Raw genomic sequence first — 18,522 nt, forward strand, 5'->3', positions numbered from 1 at the left:
GTGGATGCATTGCTTTGTGATAAATGATTCATGGATTTTCTAAGCCCCAAATGCGGCAGTTTTGCTTATTAACGAAGCCATCGAGGTAAAAATAGCCCTCATCACTGAACATTGTTTTGTTTGTAAAATCAGCAGGTTGCTTTAGGATTCAATTGGTGAATTCTCTTTGCTTTTCATGGTCTACTGGCAGAAGTTACTGAGTCAGTTGGATTTTGAAGGTATGCAGTAAACCTTTAGTGATAATTTGCTGAAAAGTGCCTGTTGAAATGTCCAATTTTTGTGCCCGATTGCGAATTGACATCTCCGGCCTTTCTGTTACACTCTCGCGACCTGGCATGATGTTTTATTCTGAACGATTTTGTATACGAGCTCGGATCGTGTGTTGAATTAGGAACATAATTTCTACCGAACATTGCGTATAGTGATAATAATTTTTGACAATCAGGACGCGTTCTTTTACTGTGTAATGTTGCAGGTTTACTAATTGTCATCTGTCATATCATAATATTATGCCATTATGACTGTAAAACATGGCGTGCAATTCAAACCTTGCGTTCTTATTGAAACACCCTTTAGAAACAAACTGTGACCTAACTAAAATGTCCAATTTTTTTGGCAGGCAGTGTAAATTGACGAAATTCAAACCATAAACCGGGGGTGGGGAGATGAATATCCCCAACCATCTTCCCCCAACGTCCCCGCAACCCCTATGAGTGAATTTGCGCGCGCTCCAGCATCCCTACGATATCCGTCAGTTTTCTGCCGACTCCCTTGTCCGGATCACCGAGGAGTCCGATACAGAACCGGGGAAAATGCCGTATTTCTAACCCTGTATATATATTTTTTTTTGGTGACACTCAGGGGTCTACTTGACAGTACCCTGTATTGGAGTTAGAAGTAGTTATGACGATGACTGTATAGTTTTTAGATAGAATTACACGTTATAGAATTATTAGAGTTTATTGACATTTCGCGCGCGCGATGTCGGTGTTACATTTGTTTTTGGCGGGCTTTTTGACATTGACAGGTAAGAGAACCTTTTTTAATATCATATAACCTTAATTCTATTATTTTATAAGTTTTTAGATAAGTTATTTATATAAGTTTTAATTAATATTTAAGCTTTTTAGGTATAACTAGTATTATTAGTCAATCAACAAAGTACTTATGGTGTGAAAAGTCTATACTCACCAATTATAAATTAAAAACAAAATCAATAATTTTCAGTCTTTCTTTTTTATTACTAATTTTATTACTTTTATAATTACTTCTAAATTTAGTCGGAAACTATTGGTATGCTGTATTTTAACATTTGGTCGGGTAAATTAGCAGACTAGTTATTAGGATTTTTTAGGGAAAATGGAGAAAATGTACTTTTGTTAAATGAAACTAGCGATATTAATAATTTTTCCAAATTTGGGAAGTTAGCTTTGAATTTTTTAAGAGCAAAACAAATGAATCATTGTTTGAGCAATAAAATGACAGAAGCGATAGAAATAAAATAAATAAATACTGACAGTTACGCGTTAGCAAAGTTTGTGATTTTTGTACAATCTAAATTAATAAAATGCCTTTTACGCATATTAAAAAATGTGATATATTAGAATGTTACTTTGTATGCCGAAAAAGTAGTGACAGAGCACCAAAAAGTAGTGACTTGCCAAACCGAAGATACTTTTCAATTCTCTACAGAAAATTAGAAGTTACGAAAATATTTTTAAATGAACTAGAAAAAGGAACCAATTTGTAGTAAACAAGGAAGTTGAAATTTATATTTTGGCACATGTTAAAGCTCACATCGAAAACTCAACTATAGATTTGGCAAGACCTTACTATGTAAGCTAAGTAACAATATGGCGGGTCTTAAAGAACCATAAATTTATGCCATATTAGTATCGACCAGTACAAATATTGGCGTTAATGAAAGAAGACTTGCTTTTTGAAACTGGTTACGTAATGCACATGATAATATTTGAAACTGTATAATTAGGAGCGACGAAGCCCATTTTTCAAACAAAGGTATGTTTAACCGTAAAAATGTACACAATTGGTCCCAAAGAATTATTTTCCTTACTGATCCCAGAAACCCTCAAAATTCATTTCGTATAAACGTTTTGTGTGGCTTAATAGGAAGCCAAATAATTGGACCTGTGTTTTATGATGGCACTTTGACCGAAAGGAGATATATTATCTATCTTACCTTATAATATCTGAAGGGTTAGAAGATTATTTGAATAATGTTAACTTGAAAAGACGAAATAAAATATTTTTCCAGCAGGATGAAGCATCTCTCCATCAACTAAATCATGTAAGAATATTACTTCATAGACTGCTTATCGCTAAAAAGATGGCCACCTAGGTTATCAGACCTAACCCCTCTTGACTTTTATTTTTAGGGTTATATTAAGGATAAAATGTATAAAAAAACACAGAGCCGTTGAAATAAAATTGGATAAATAGATGGAAGATCAATCTTAAGAGCTATAAGACGCGTGCTTAAGTGTGTTCAGAAATGTATTGATCAAGATGCCGGTGTTTACTTATTTAATATAAATTAATACTTGATATTACTTCAACGTTTCAAAGCGAACTTGCGTAAATTTGGTAACATTATAATAAATAATGTATAAATATCGCTAATGACATAATGTAATATCCCTATGACTTTATTATTCTTAGATTTAGGCTATTAGTGTAAATAAACTAAAAATGTCATCGAATTGCAAATTTAATTCGATATAAAAAATTAGGCTGTATATTTGTATTATTTTAGAAAAGGGAATTAAACGCTTAACGTAAAAAATGGAAAGTCAGATATGTTGTATAGTCTTGCACAGTACTTTATTATGTATGTTTAGGCATCCATTACTTTTGGTTCTGTACTATTTTATGTAAAAATACGTATTAGGGGATTTCATTTCCCAGGAAAACGCGATGTTTTTAATTTCTCTGTTTTCACCATTTCCATTAACAGAAAAAATTTCTTCTGAATTACTAATTCAACCGACCCTGGATCATAAATATTAACAAATATACCAAAAGTGTCGATTTAATCAGAGGCATCCTGTATAGGGTGCTTGAAATAGTTGTCTTAAGCACTGCCATTTAATTAGAATATAAAACTCTTCTCATAATTAGGACCATATCGTATATTTTTAAATCAATTCTTAACTCTGCTGAATAATTGAAATTTACTTTTTACTTAAATGTTGGAATTTCTTTTATATACAGGGTGACAATTTAAAAATTTGAACTAACTATAAATTAGGGACGAAAAGCTCAATAAAAAAAGCTGAAAATAGTTTTATAAAATGAAGGGGGAACAAAAACAAGCATATTATCTCACTCTTATCCGCAACGCCTTGGATAATCATCAACTCTTTGGATGAATTGCTAAAATCTTAAAAGAAAAGCGTTTTCGTTATTTTGGAGACAATAATAAAGTCTACTTTCAAATTCTTCACGTACATTTACAAATGTTTCTCTGGATATAGCCTCGCATTGCTGAACTTTATTCTATAATGAAGTGGTTCTAGTGATTCAGGTTGCGTTTAAATAACCACAGATTTTAGGTGACTTCAAAAAAAAAAGTCAAGATGTGTTACGTTCAGGGACCTAGGTGGCCATTCAATAAGAACCTCTTCTTTTAAACAACTGGTCCTATATCATCCAACCATTGCCTAACGCGAACTACATAATGGGGAGCTGCTCCATCCTGTTCGAGTTGTAGTAAGCATTTTTCTAAAGATCAATTTCCGTGTATGTATGGCATCATATCCCAAGATTGTATATTGTCATTGGGATATTTGCTGGCAGATTTAAATTAATTATTGGGCACTTTAAACACAACAATATATTGAATAATTAATAATAATCATTTGAATTCTTTAAGCTGAAAACATGGTCCCGTTAGCCATATTATTAATGCAAACACGCACATACATAACGCCCTACTGCAGCTTACGCACAAGACCGCTCAGCTGCATTCGAGGGTCCAGTGATAAAATAATAATTATCCATATCCCGGAATCGATGTTTGTATGCAGGTAGGCGTTAAGGGGTGGAAAGCGAAGGGGGGAAGGCGAGGGAGGCCCGGGAACCCCATTGACCCAATTTTGGCGCGTGCTGCCGGCTGCTGCAGGCCAACATAATCTCCATGACGGATGGATGTCACATTTTGGTTGGACCATACTTCAATATTTATGGATCTTGAAGTAACTCTTTAATATTATTAGACTTAAGTGAAAATATAATCAACACGCCATTATGCCAGAAGTCTAGTCTAAGTGCATAATATTAATGATTTACCAAAGGATCACAGAGAGATATTCCATTAATAATTGCCAAAGCCGAGAATTTCGAAAACTGTAGAAAAAAAAGTTAATACAAAAAGGTCCTTACGCTACTCGAGCACAACATCAACGTTTAGTTTAATTTCAAAAACCAATAAATCAATGGATAAATAAATTTTGAATTTTATGCCCCAAAAGTTAACATTTAACATCCTGCCCGAATCACTTAAAAAAATATATGAGAAATACTCTTTGAACTACAATTTTGCAAGAAAAATATATTCTATAATAGCTCCTTAACAGACTGCAAAAAGTTCCGCATCTTCACAACACTACCAAATAAAAAGGTCTTTTTAATTCTCTGTAGTTTATTTTGCAGTTATAATATTAACTCATCCAAATTAATTTTATGCAGCTAGAAAATATATTTAGTATCAAGTAGTTTTTCTTTTTACTGTACCATTGTAAAGTGATGTAGGTTCTTTTTATAAAATCATATTTTTCTGTTCATTTTATACCGTACGAGCAAAAATTTTTTTTGCTTCTGGGTTTAAATGTTTATATTTGTTACTCTTAGCAGCGATACATCTTTTATATAGAAACAATAGGTAAAGATACAATTTTATTAATATTATTGTTAACAATACTGCAACTGCTTGTTTAATTTGGTGAATATTCGACAATTTTTTCTCTACATAAGTCAATTAAATTTAATAAAGTAATGGTTTTTAAGCCTTAAGGCAGATTTAACAACTGAAAAAATTATAAATTTACTAACACGATGTGCAAGTTGAAATTTGCAATTCAGTTCAATAACAATTCAAGTTATTTTTATTATATTAACATTACTGGCAACGAAAAAAACTAACGTAACCTAAGTTTTTTTTAACAATTTTCCCAAGGGTAAGTTTTTAAGGATTAAGTGGTCTTTTGGTTTATAACAATTAATACAAAAAGCCAAATTTATTATGAATCCAGATAATTTCTTTTAATTTCAATCCAAAATCATCAAGTCAATAGCGTAGATTAAATTTTTTTAATTCCATTGTTAGGTAGGTCATATCTATTATCTAGGTCCCTGGTTTCTAATGAAAAGTAAATAAATATCTTAAAATTGTGTTTCTATATCTAAAGGAGGCAACAGATAAGGAAACTGATTTCTATGCTAACCGAGGGTATCCAAAAATGAAAGATAACTAGTTTCAGAAAATAGCCACGTCGGCGCTGTTAGTGAGAAGTGTTTCTCACTCTCATTGGCTCAACACACATTTTGACAGTTGACAGTTTTGTTGTATACTTCTCACTAACAGCGCCGAGGTGGCTACTTCGCGAACTCATTTACGAAGCGCGGAGATCCGTCTCCTTAGTTCGAGTATCCTTGCTGTAATACTTGCCGTAATACCGCATTCTAAATCTCAGTTTAACACTTTAAACGGTCTTTAAGAAACGTATTAAAAACTAAAAATAACATAAAAATTCATCTAAATAAAACCCTGTATCTTAAAATTGTTATTTTAGGGTCTATAAGCGTATGAACTTTTCGATGGGTACGGGAAACACCCCCTTCAAATTGTGGCAGCATGAAGTACTCCGTAGATATTTGTCATTTAATCTCAAATTCTACTACAAGCTTCGTTAGTAACAGCAAAAATCAAATTTCAAATCCGCCTTCTTAAACCCCAAAAGGCTTAATTAGTCGCTCCTCCCTCAAAAACGGCTTGCCATAAAAAATGAAAGTAATAAACCCGTCGTCGACCCTTCGACCCCTGTCCCATTATTCCGACCCCTGGGCCCGCTAAGTCCCTTATTATATCCAAATATTAACCGCGTCTGTCCCTTTAAAGTACAAAATTGTCCTGCACCGAACATCAACCCCATAATACAAAGGGGTATCGCTTAACAGCCGCCCTTGTCTGTGCGGCCTCCCTTGTATACGGATACCCCAAGCTTCATTTATAGGGATTCTATTGTCTTAATATTACACGTATGTAGATTGTTGCCGGTAAGAGGCCTTATAAGCACGAACAGTTACGCCATCTGCTGTTAAGTACGGTCAGTGGACCATTAAGGGCTTAAAGTACTATTTTAAGGGTCTCCGTTTTATGATTATACTTGCGGCCGTGGACATATTGTTATGGTTTAAGTGCGCTTTAATATTGGTATCTAATAATATTTTCTATATTGTTAGGAAAATATTTGTGTTAAAATATTTTAATGAATAAAAAAATATATGAATGTGAGCAGAAGGACAAGGTACCAATGCGATAATCATAAGGGCTAAAACATATGATCTTTATAATATTTATATCACTGATGAAGCAAAGTTATGTTTTTTTGTTTGAACCTCTAACCAAAATTAGAGATAGCTTTAGAAAATTAACTGCTTCTAGAGGCGCTACCTACACCTGACCATGGCATTAAATTGGTTGGACTTAAGGCTTATAAATTGAACATTCGAAAGACTTCATTACGGAAGTTAAACAATACAGAAGCTTTTTTCATAACATTATAATTGGTGATAAAAGGTGATATTTTCAATACGATTCTTGGAATCAAGTGGCAGGAGCAAGTGTGCGGAGTTAAAGGCATCAGATTAGCCAAATCCCAAAAAAATTATGTTTGGAGAAGTGGAAGGCCAAGATAATAATGATTTGCTTTTACTATTCCAAGGGCATTGTTTACAAGGAATTCGTTCCACCAGAGCAATCCATTTCTGCAGTTCTTAACGTTTCGATCTTAACGTTTTAGCTCATTGTAATCGTTCAGAATATCACAAAGAAGAGAAATGATGTTCTACCTTCTTCTAGAGGACATATCGAACGATGATCTAAAAAACTCAATTTAAAACTTACATAAATGGCAATGACAAATATAAAATTGTAAATTGTATATCTGGAAACGTGCTAAATTTATATAAACGCAAGGGTATCAAATTAATCTTAAAAAAGTACTTCAAAATTAAAGACGTCTAGGGTATATGTTCATAGCAAGGTTTGTGCTTGATTTCATCCAATAATCATCCCGATTTTTTACGCAGTATTAAGCAACACCCCGTATATAAGGAGTTATTTTAATACTGGGGAAGGAGAGTCGCCCTTCATTCAACCTTTTAACAGGATCATACTATTTGTATTATGTGTTCATTTTGTCATATATCATGTGATTCTATTTCTTCTTTAATGTTGCAGTTCACTTTTCTATTTCAAAAATCAAAAAGGCGTTTTTATTAAACGTGTTTATATTCGTGTTTAAATTCGTAGTCAAAAGGTGAAGTTAGTTTAGAAAGCTAAATAGCAAGCTTATCTGAACCTCATATCCCCAAGTTTTTTGACTTTTTTTTGCGGTGTTTTTTCAAACAACTCAAGCAAATGCGTGAATGTTTCTGAGTCTATGTCGGCCAAGCCAGAGTCTAAATCGGTAACGCCTGTCGAGAACTCTACTGCCTTGAGCATAGAATCCAACCTGATGGTCAAATGCCATCTGACAATATGTTGGAGATGAAGATGACTTCTTCAACATAAATGCTGAAGGCAAAAATATGCCCAGGGTAGTATTTGTTGGAATTTACAGACAGCTGTTCCACCCTGAACAGCTCATCACAGGAAAGATGCCAACAATTACTTGCGTAGTTATTACATTATTGGAAATGGTTTTGGACAGGGTCAGGAAATTGGCTAATCAATGTACTGGAGCCGTATTTTTGAAACCATTCGACTTTGATTCGATATTCTTTGATCGATATTCGTATTTTCGACCGCTTCGTATGCGAACTTTTTCGCACGCGGTCTCTTCAATGGGTATTATACCATTCGAATTTCAAAGGTCGTGTGCGATTTTCAATTTGATTCTGCCAATTGTCTTGTTTTGATTTTAAACTAGCTTTGTTTTTTTTTAATTTGTGTGAGTTGTTTAAGTATTTTCGTAGTGTTTTTTTGTTGTTTATTGAAAAAAAAATAACAATAATCAAATGGCAAGATTAAACCATCTTGTGCAAAGAAACGTCGCCGATGCACTGGAATAGCATGTACTCTTCATTTCTTGACCCATTTGAAATGTATTCAGACGCTCAATTTAATAAATTATTATATAGATTAAGCAAGTCTATAACGATGGAACTGATGTGCTCTTTATGTGCTCCAGAGACTGTGTAATCTGTCCGCTACTTTTGTCCACAAGGCTTATACAGTTTTAGCTGAAAAATCTTGGCTGAATTTGCCCGACTTTAATTCCGGGTGCTCTTCTATAAATGACATTAGTTCTTTCTTTTGCTCACTCGACACAAAATCGTAATATTTTGTATTTTTTTGAATCCATCTTAAAAAAAAGTCAATTCGAAAAACCCAAGAAACGCCATGAAAAAAACATCAAAATTCCCTGATGTTTTTAAACTTAAATTTTAGGTTAGGTTAAAAAATCGTCATAAATTATCGTCTTCATCCCGTTTGACTTCAATAGCACTTGACTTTGCTACGTTGTTACTACATTTCATGTTCGTATGCGAATTAAATTTCAAATGCTGTTGAAAAATGCACTTTTTAATTCGTGTCCGAATTTTTCCGCTCGACTTTGTTCGCATTCGAAGATTCTCGCATGGCCCCTGGACTCTTGATCTTCCACTTTTTCGGTGGTGGCACTGGATCCGGTTTCACTTCATTGTTGGTAGACCATCTCTCAGTTGATGGCAAAAAATCCAAATTGCATTCGCTATTTACACAGCCCCATAAGTGTCCACTGTAGTAGTTGAATCCTAAAACTTAATTTTGACCACCCACACTACCTTGAAACATGCTACGATATTTGCAGACGTAACTTGGAGAGAGAAAGGCCCAGGGAAGGCTTATTGGCCAACTTGTATCTTCTATTACTGATTTTTTAAAGATCAATGGTTCCCTTAATGAGAGAATTCCAAACTTGGAACTTTACCTTCGTATCCATTTCCCTCTGGTAACTTATCTCAGTTATCTCTGCTGGGAAAGCTTACCATGAATTGCCGAAATTACCAACACTTGCTTTGAACCTGCCAACCAGATGGTAAAATGTAACATGGAAAGTACATACTGTGTATTGTATAGAGGTGATGTTGTACCGAATGATGTCAATATCGTCATCGCTACAATCAAGACCAAGCGTACCATCCAATTCGTTGAGCGGTGTCCAACCGGTTTCAAAGTTCGATTGCGAAATGCGATTTAGCTAAAGTGCAACGTGTTGTATGCGTTCAATTGCCATAGTCCTGCTGCTATTACGGAAGCTTGGGATAGGTTGCTCCACAAGTTCGATATAGAAGATGAATTCTCCGCTGCTTTGGAGAATGATTATAAATAGACTGGCATGAACTCCAGAGAAGGTAAAAAAGAAGGTGCCGAAGAGTTCTAAATGAGCATTAAAAAATCCATTTTTTTACTGAAAAAGGAAACTCCAAGATATTAATGATGATTCTTAATGATGTTTTTCGCTAAATTCAAGAAAAAAGTAAAGACAAAGTTACGATATTCATAGACTTTTTTTCAGTCAGTGGCATAAAGTTCAGAACTTCAAGAACTATTATTAGTATTGTAGAGTTGGCCACTATTAGTATAATTATCTTACGATTTTAGTTTAAATAAATGGAAAGCTTATTAGCTTACCACATCCCACTATTCATTATTCTAATAATTTTCCTATTCTACGTATTTTGGTACGGGTTACTTGAAATTTTTAATTTGACTTAAAAACTTTTAGATGTCTCCATATGTTTTAGAAGGTCAACAATACACAAAGAGCTTTACTAAGTTTTAAAATAAATTTTTTATCTTCATAGTATCTTATAAAAGTCACCTACGCCCTACAAAATTCTTGATACCTTAAAAAATAAATCATCGTTGTTACAAAAAATCTGATAGCAAAAATACCTGAAGACTATCCAAGTTATATATTGCTACGTGACGTAAAGCAAATTCCATCAAATCCGCTGAAGTAAGAGTCCATTATAGAAACTTCAATCTTGAGGGACAAAATACGTACAAATTTAAACTCTCGAGGTATCCGCCCACGCTGCCAGCCGTCTACACCACGAAAATATGTGGAAACGCAATCCTCCTAGCTCTCTGAAGCATAATGCCCACTTCAAACTCCATTAATCTCCAAGACGCGAAAATGGAAAGAGTTTTTCCACCGCTGTGTTTTTACTGGGTCCCGTAGACGCTATTTTAAACATTTTATCTGATATTTTGCTAAGGAAGAATAAAATATTCAGCATTATTAAGGAATAATTAAGAAAAGCTTTCACGGTATTTAAGAATTATTGATATTAGATTAAATGAATAAGCTATGGCGCTTTAACTAAAAATATTATTTCGCCAGTTAGGTTAGCGAATGCTTTTAAAATTGCAAATTCACAATAAAAGACATTTTAATTAAAGGAAATAAAAGAATTGCTATGGTTCTCGTACAAGATGGCTATCGTGGCGACAAAAGTATAGGAATATTTAGTTTTTAGAGAATTAATGAAATTATTATTAAGAATTCGAGTGAATACTTTTGCGTCAGAAGCACATGAAACATTTTGGTAAATAAGCATCCTCTAATTAAAGTGGAACAACTTACGCTAACTAAAATATGTAAAATATTTGTTAAAATTGTATTTTCTTAATAGGACACATTTTTTAAAATTAATATGTAATTAGGATTAAAACTTCTCTTTCGTGATCAGCATGGACATATACCCGTACATATAATTTCGGATTATACTCGTAGTCTAATAATAATTAATACGTGGAATAGTACTTTATATTAGTTAGTAATTTACAGTAAAGTTATAGTTTCTGAATAGATTTTGGGACTTAGTAGTTTTTGGGCTGTATTAAGCATCTCTTTATTTTACATGGAAAAGATAACCAAATATACTTCTACCTTGACTTTTGTATTTATGCTACATTTTTATTCGAGTCCTATAATATAATAATATAATAGCTCATATTTAAATAGATAATATAAAGATTCTATTAGTGGAAATAATAATATGCCAAGACCTTTACAATTTCCAATAACCTTAAAATATTTGATTTGAAATTCTCTTTCATTATCGGCCTACATAAAAACGCATCGACTTTTGTGCCTTTTTTTAAATTTATGTAACTTTTTATTGGAATGTCGTTTTTTATATAAATATCTTGGGATGGTCTATAGGCGAATAAATCCACTTAGATTTTTAATCAATCATTTCAATTATTTTTTCCTAGAATTGTGTCACTATTTTAATCTAATAAAGTCCAAATCATAAGAAAAATTTGTTGTTTTTTTCTCTCATCATTGGTCAGCCCATATAAAGATTTTCTTCTTGTTCACTTGCCTACCCCTTTACCTCGACGTTCTCGAGTTGCTAAGACTATTTTCTTATCTTTCGTAATAATAGCAAGATCCCTGGAGATTACAGTCGTTTCGTCTCCCGAACCCTCTAATCTTAACCCTGGGTTGTGTCCGCTTCCTTATTTTATATTGTTTTCCTTCACTTAAGTCTTGGCTTAATTTAGGATTCTATGGGTTAAACGCATTACCGACTTAATATAATATTTGCTAAAAGGTTCGCTGTTATTCTTTTGTTTTCTTAAATGGTTTCATTCAATTTATACACCTCGTGTTCAAGTGAATTTCTACACCATGACAAACGACGCGAGTTATCCATACTGAGGAAGATAGCGATCAAATTTATCCAGGCGGTCGGGTAAACGGGCCCTTTGTTTAAACTGGGTTAAGATAACATGGCATCTGTGCATATAATTCCGGATTATTGTAGCTCCAATTAACTGAAGCCCTTATTCTAGAGCCCTGTCTAATGATTAATACGTGCGATTGTACTTTGAGTTAATTAATAATTTAAAGTGGAGTTATAGTTTCTGAATAGATTTTGAAACTACATCTTGGAGCTGTATTAATTCAGTCTTGGTTTTGTATTGGCGCGATAAACAATTTTATAGATTTTGGAAATTACTCGTTTCATTGCAAAGAGAAGTGATAAAAACATGTTTTTTTTAATATCGCAATAACCGACTTTCGTAATAGTCCTATGGTTGGAATCTTGGGTGTGACACTCAAATTATGAGACAGTTTTACCACTAACCAAAACTCTTTATTTTTACTCTCGATACGTGTTTCTAACGATGTTAGCATGTATGGGCTGGAATTATTAAATTATTAGTGATTATTATTAATTTATAATCAGTTACTTTATTCAAAAACAAACTAGCTATCATGAAATTGAATATACAATTGGAATAAAATTCATAATACTGTTCAATGTCAATTATAAATATTACAGTATCTTTAGTTAGAATGCCTAATTAGCTTCTGACCATCGTGATTTAATTTTTGCTCAAATTATTTGTATTACTCTACATCTGTATTCAGTACTCCTTCTCCACCCATGTCTTATCACAACACAAATACAAATACACACACCCGTAAAATGGCAGGGCCACAAGCGTGTGGGGGGATGCAAAACCGGTGGCAGTAAAGGGGCTGAGTTGGGGGGAGCACAATTGCAGTCTGCATCTGCATTCGATTGACCTATCTCTCATTGGTGCACACGCAATGACGTCACGTCAGGACAGTGGGAAACGTCAGGGGGGCAGTGGAGCACCAAAATCGACAGAGGGGCGAGCAGGGTAATGTGTGACGCACACACACATATACATATAGCTAGATGCGTTGTTTAGATTTCTGTCGGCGGTATTTGTAGTTTAATGATTAATTGGAACAATTCGTAGTTGGGAGTTAAGCAAACTCCACCAGATGAATTCAATTTGTTTGTGATGAACGCGTACGATATATATCGATGAGCGGCTTGACCGGTTGGTTGTATGCGTCGGACCGAGTAACTCTGATCATGTTGCTTAATGGAGCTTGTCACTATTATTCTAACTTATGGAAATATCATATATACGAGGCCTGGCTTTTAAATAACGAGACTGGTTAAGAAAAATGGTTTTATTATAAAAATTATTTTACATTCGAATGCTCTTCTTCAATATACTTCTCTCCCATCACAAGCATTTCCATACGTTTTCCTCATTGATCGAAGCAGTGCTGGAAGAATTGTTTGGTGAAGGCCTGTAGGAGCTCTGCTATTTTTTGTTTTACTACTTTCATCGACTTAAATCGGTCTCTTTCAAAGAAAATTTTATCTTTGGAAACAAAAAAAAAGTCACGCGGTGCCAAATCTGGCAAATACGGTGCGTGTTCGAGTATTGTAGTGCATTTATCGTCCAAATACTGCTTCACAGGTAGCGCGCTATGGGCAGGTGCGTTGTCTTAATCTTTAAAATCCACGAGTTGCTTCCACAATGATTCTTTATCGACATGAACAGTCTCTGCAATCATCCGAATGCTCATTTGACGATCTACATGCATAATTTGATAATGAGATTTTACGGTTTTTTTATTAAGAGATAGAGAATTGTCTCCATAGGCCTCTTGCAACAATTTATAGCACTCAGTCGGAATCATTTTCAATTTAACCAGAAATTTGAGATTGATATACGTTGCTCATGTTTTTCGTCATAAATGGCTTTCGGCACAAGAAAAACATACGTTCGTTTCAAACCGTTACTACACAAATACTATAATAGTGACGAAATTGTGTTTTGGTACATGAATACAAAAGATTTCTAGGTACCCAACGCATTACTCGTTTTTTTTCTTTTTCCTTGCCCTCTAGAGGCATAGTCTCTAGTCATATTATTTAATAGTCAGCTCTCGTATATGTTTGTTTATGTATATGGTGTTACAATTACTAAAAAATCTTATTTTTTAATAAATATTGCCGTTTCTTGAAATCTTGAATATACAGTGCTTTAAGATAAAAAAAAATCATTCATTTAATTTATTTATATATATATTTATTCAAACCATTCTCTTGTCAGTTTATTATAGCCCACTGCGAAAAATTAAGTTTTTTCCAAAAATTCGGGTTTTAATATTTACTTGTGATACATCGTTAAAAACAAAATTTTGCAGAGATTTTAAAAACGTAATAATCTAATATGGCGCCCATAAGAAAAAATATATAAAAATGCCATCATGTAGCACGAAAAAGTGGCAATGCAAAAGTATTTTAAAATCGGATAAGAAAAAAAAAGAGAAAGAAAAAAAAATCCAGAAAAAAATAAAATCGATTTTTCAAAATTCGGATTTTTTCGAATATCTCCGCAACCATTCGAAATTTTTAATTTTTTGGAAATGCATATTATTAAGTTAAAAAATTGTCAATTTTGCTCCGATTTAACCACTTTCCATTTCTTATAGGTTCCGATATCCTCATGTTGAGGGTCGACTTTGAAACACCCTGTACAGTATATGTTTTTTAATAAATATTCTGATTTTTTCAACCATTAAAAAATGTCAGTTTTCCGCATATAGTTTGAGTTACAAAGATTATTCTTTGTTCGAAAAATCCATTACTTTTTCAATTAAAATGACTCAACCCATTAGAAAAGAAGAAAAAATTATATATTTAAAATATTAAAGTGCAGATTTCATAAAACTCCGAGGCAAGCCGTAATTTTTCCTCCCCTCAGACAAAAATGGAATTAAAAATAAAAAACGATAAAAATGTAAATTACGGGAAAAGAATGAAGAACAAAATGAAAGGCGATGTACGTCATATACATATGTATGCCCGCAATTACAAAGAGCCACTACGTTCTACTACCAGCGAATGAGGCTCTATATTTTTCCGAGTCTATACCCCTGATTACACCTATTGTGTGAAAAATACGAGAAAAATCCTTTTAGAAGTCGGCGCGTCTGGCCTAGAATAAGAGATGGCTAGCTCGGAAGAAATCCCCACCCTTTAGGAGGTTTCTTTTTTGGTCAATTTCTCTCTATTAAATCAAACTGATAGAGATCACGTTTTTTCCGCTAACAGCGAACTAATATTCAGAGGCACCTGAATGGAATTAAAAATTAAAACTAAGTGATATGAATTCGTTTTAGGTGTTAATGTAAAAATCATGAGACCGTTCCCAATTAAGTTATGCCTAATTAAAATTTTTTAACTAAGAGTTAATTGTCTGTAGTGTATTTATTAAAATGTAATTCTTATATATTATTATTTCACTTAAAAATATGGCAAACATGGAGATTAGTAAAGGAGTTGCATATAAGTTAATAAATTATTATACTTATGTAGCAAATCATTTACTTCTTTATAGTGTACATACAAATTCCTATGTTTTAATTTCTTGGATATTCTGCACAATTAAATATCCATGAAGCTTTATTTTTAAAATACTATTTTTATAAAGCCCCATTATGTGTAAAGTGAGTGAATTTATGTACAAAATCTAATAAAATCCTTTAAAAGATCGCCTAATAATCATTATATTAAAAAAGGAAATTAAAATTACATTTACACTGCTACAAAAAAATAATCTGTCCATAAATAAAAAATTGGTACGTAAATGTTAGTGAAAGGGTTATTTCCTTCTCGGAATAATTCAAAAATAAACGTTTTTATTAAATTTTGCATTTTGGAATTTTACCGGATAGTTATATTGCTTTGTGTAGCTCAATGAGTAATTGGAAATTCATTTTGCATTTTAAAATTTATGTATAATTAAATTCAATTACTGTTTGTGTATTTAAAGACATTTCGGACAATACGTTTTTGATACTATAAATTATTGATTTACTTAAACACTATGAAACCGCCTGCGATAAAAAACTTGTTTGGATATCTAAATATTTTGTCATAAAAGGGAATTTTATAAGAAAATATTGGATTATAATAAACAACCAGTTCCATTAAATTATACATATTTCTAGAGAAATTATAGCCTGTTCAGTAAACACAATTAGCAGAACGAATCGCAATAAATGATAAAAATAGAAGCATATAGACAAAAACTTTTTGTCATAGTGTTAATGTATGTATAATGTAATGTGTAATGTCTCAATATAGAAGATTGCTGTTAATTGATTATCATATGTTACAATATTTTATCAGAGATATTGAAGATCCAAATTTAAATTTTTAATAAATTAGACACAACCAAAAAGAGGCTATTTAGTACAAATTTGCCTTTTAAGTAGATAGGATAAAAAATCAGCAAAAACCATAAATAAAACACATTTTTAAATACGGATTTAGAGGTTTTTGATATAGAAAAGAAATTTCAGATTTTGAAATTTGGAAATACATATTTATGTACAGTTTTCTTATTTACAATTGTAATAAGAAATCTTATTAAAAAATTGTAAGCATATGCTAATAAACTGCATACGATTCTCAAAACTGCCATTGTCATATTCCTTATATTTACAAAGAAGAGCTTGGCTGAAATTCTTCAAATAAATTTTCTCCAGCACAAATAATATGCGCATTTTCTATCAAGATGCGACAACTTCCTTATTCCGGTTCTTGTTTTATTTATGTATTTTGGAATAGTTAGGTATAGTTATGGTATATATATATATTTTTTTCCCACAGATCGTTAAGTTTTGGAAATAAAATTTAAAAATATAAATAGTTTGAAAAAAAAGAGATAATATTTTTTAACTATGCTAAACGAAATTATTATTCCAATTATATCGTCCTTACCTTTTCACCGGAAACCCCTTAAAGCTCTCATTGCCAAGCAATATTAAATTTTAACTTTCCAATATTTCAGCGTGACAATTTTTAATTAAAAAACAGCAAAAGGCAAATCCGTAATTAGTGATTTTTTCCACAAAATAAAACTGTAGCTATATCGTCATCCTCGACGCTGATGATGCTGCTGGTTCCAATCTCTCACGGAGCGTCAGTTTTAATTTGAATGTTTAAAAAGGTTTTTTTTATTGCTTCCTTTTCCGTATCTCCCGTTCGAGGAAACTCTTTTAATCCGTGGGTTTTTTTGAAACAGAGGAAACGCTTTCTTTGGCGGTCGTTGACATATTCTTTTTTTAGCGGCATCCAGCGAGTAAGCTCGCTTTTAATATCGACTGCTATCTTGCTAAAGGATCTAAATTCACGCTCGTGTAAATTTGTAAAACGTAACCTTCGTATATTCATTATACGTGCTTTTAAAAAAAGTCTGTTTTAGATAAATAAAAATATTTGACACATTATTCGACACAAAGTTAATTTATTCTTCTACAATTAAGCCATACGAATTATTTTGGATGAAAACTAAGTGCAGAAACTTTGAAACGTGATGGGAAGTAAATATACAAATATAAACTCTGTAAGCCCCTATCGCCCCTATTTTTCGGGTTTGGCGAATAGTTAGTTAAGGTCAAGGATCAGAAACACGCCGTTTTTAGTGTCAAAAAACTGTTTAAATTTAAGAATTTTAGAATTAAAATAAAGTAATACAGTACAATAAAGGGCCTTAAGTCTTCGTTATGGAAGAAAGCCTAATAAAGACCGAAGCGTTGGTCTCGTAAAAACTTAAGGTCTTAGATTTTTATTTGGCTCCATATTTAACTGAAACCTATGAAATTAAAATTAAAAAAGTGAGTAACTAAAATATTCACATTTTCTTGATAATTCTTGCTCATTCTTAAATGAACTGATTAATAAATTAAAAAATATGTTTGAAATAATCTTAAACAAATTCTCTGAGATATTATTAAGAGTATCTGGTTAGGTTTAAAAAGCTACATCTATTAAATTTTGGATCACTACTAACTTGTAAAAGGAATTGATATAACTCTATAATAAATTAAATTTACAAATTTTACCTACAAGTATAAGGCGAAAAATGCATATTAATAAAGGCACTAAAAAGCTAAATTTAAAAAGCGGGTTTTTTTGAAATTGTAAGCTTAAAAAACGAGAAAAAATTGGGAAAAAAATCCTTTACCATAAATTTTGACCCTAAAGCGTTCGATAGAACGTGGTGGTCCACAAGTTTGGTCAGGAAGATCACCAGATCCTAATCCACTATATTTCCACTTATTCCACTTGAAAACTTTGATTTACTTAGTACCGATTAATACTAAAGAGCAACTACGACAACGCATTATTGACTGTTCCAATCAAATTCATACAACCCCAGGGATATTTCACAGGGTACGTAGATCGTGGAGAAGAAGAGCAGATGTCTTCATTGAAATGAATGGTGGTCAAAATGAACATGTATTATGAATGAATTAAGGTAATTGAATTATTTCGTTTTTTAAATTAATAAGATGTTTTCAAAAACATTAAATTTTAATTTTTTAATTAATTATTTGATAACTATTTTGTTAATTTTGCAACTTCATAAGT

At 32.5% G+C, this 18,522-nt stretch overlaps 1 protein-coding gene and 1 pseudogene across 5 annotated transcripts in view; both read left to right on the plus strand.

The window, feature by feature from the left end:
* The first annotated feature begins 735 nt into the window (after positions 1 to 735).
* Positions 736 to 18,522, plus strand: part of LOC126739084 (cell adhesion molecule Dscam2) — a 163,900-nt gene continuing 146,113 nt past the window's right edge. For 2 of the 5 annotated variants that reach the window (XM_050444598.1, XM_050444599.1), the window contains exon 1: positions 743 to 1,027. In XM_050444598.1, the coding sequence (XP_050300555.1) occupies positions 982 to 1,027 (46 nt within the window). In that variant the 5' untranslated portion in view covers positions 743 to 981. Of the gene's footprint in view, positions 1,028 to 18,522 lie in introns of all 5 variants that reach the window. The other 3 variants (XM_050444594.1, XM_050444593.1, XM_050444596.1) reach the window with 3 other exon arrangements.
* LOC126739101 (tubulin alpha-1 chain-like) lies at positions 7,661 to 9,668 on the plus strand (annotated as a pseudogene).

Source organism: Anthonomus grandis, chromosome 8, assembly GCF_022605725.1.
Source record: "Anthonomus grandis grandis chromosome 8, icAntGran1.3, whole genome shotgun sequence".
NCBI classification, from domain to species: Eukaryota; Metazoa; Arthropoda; class Insecta; order Coleoptera; family Curculionidae; genus Anthonomus; species Anthonomus grandis.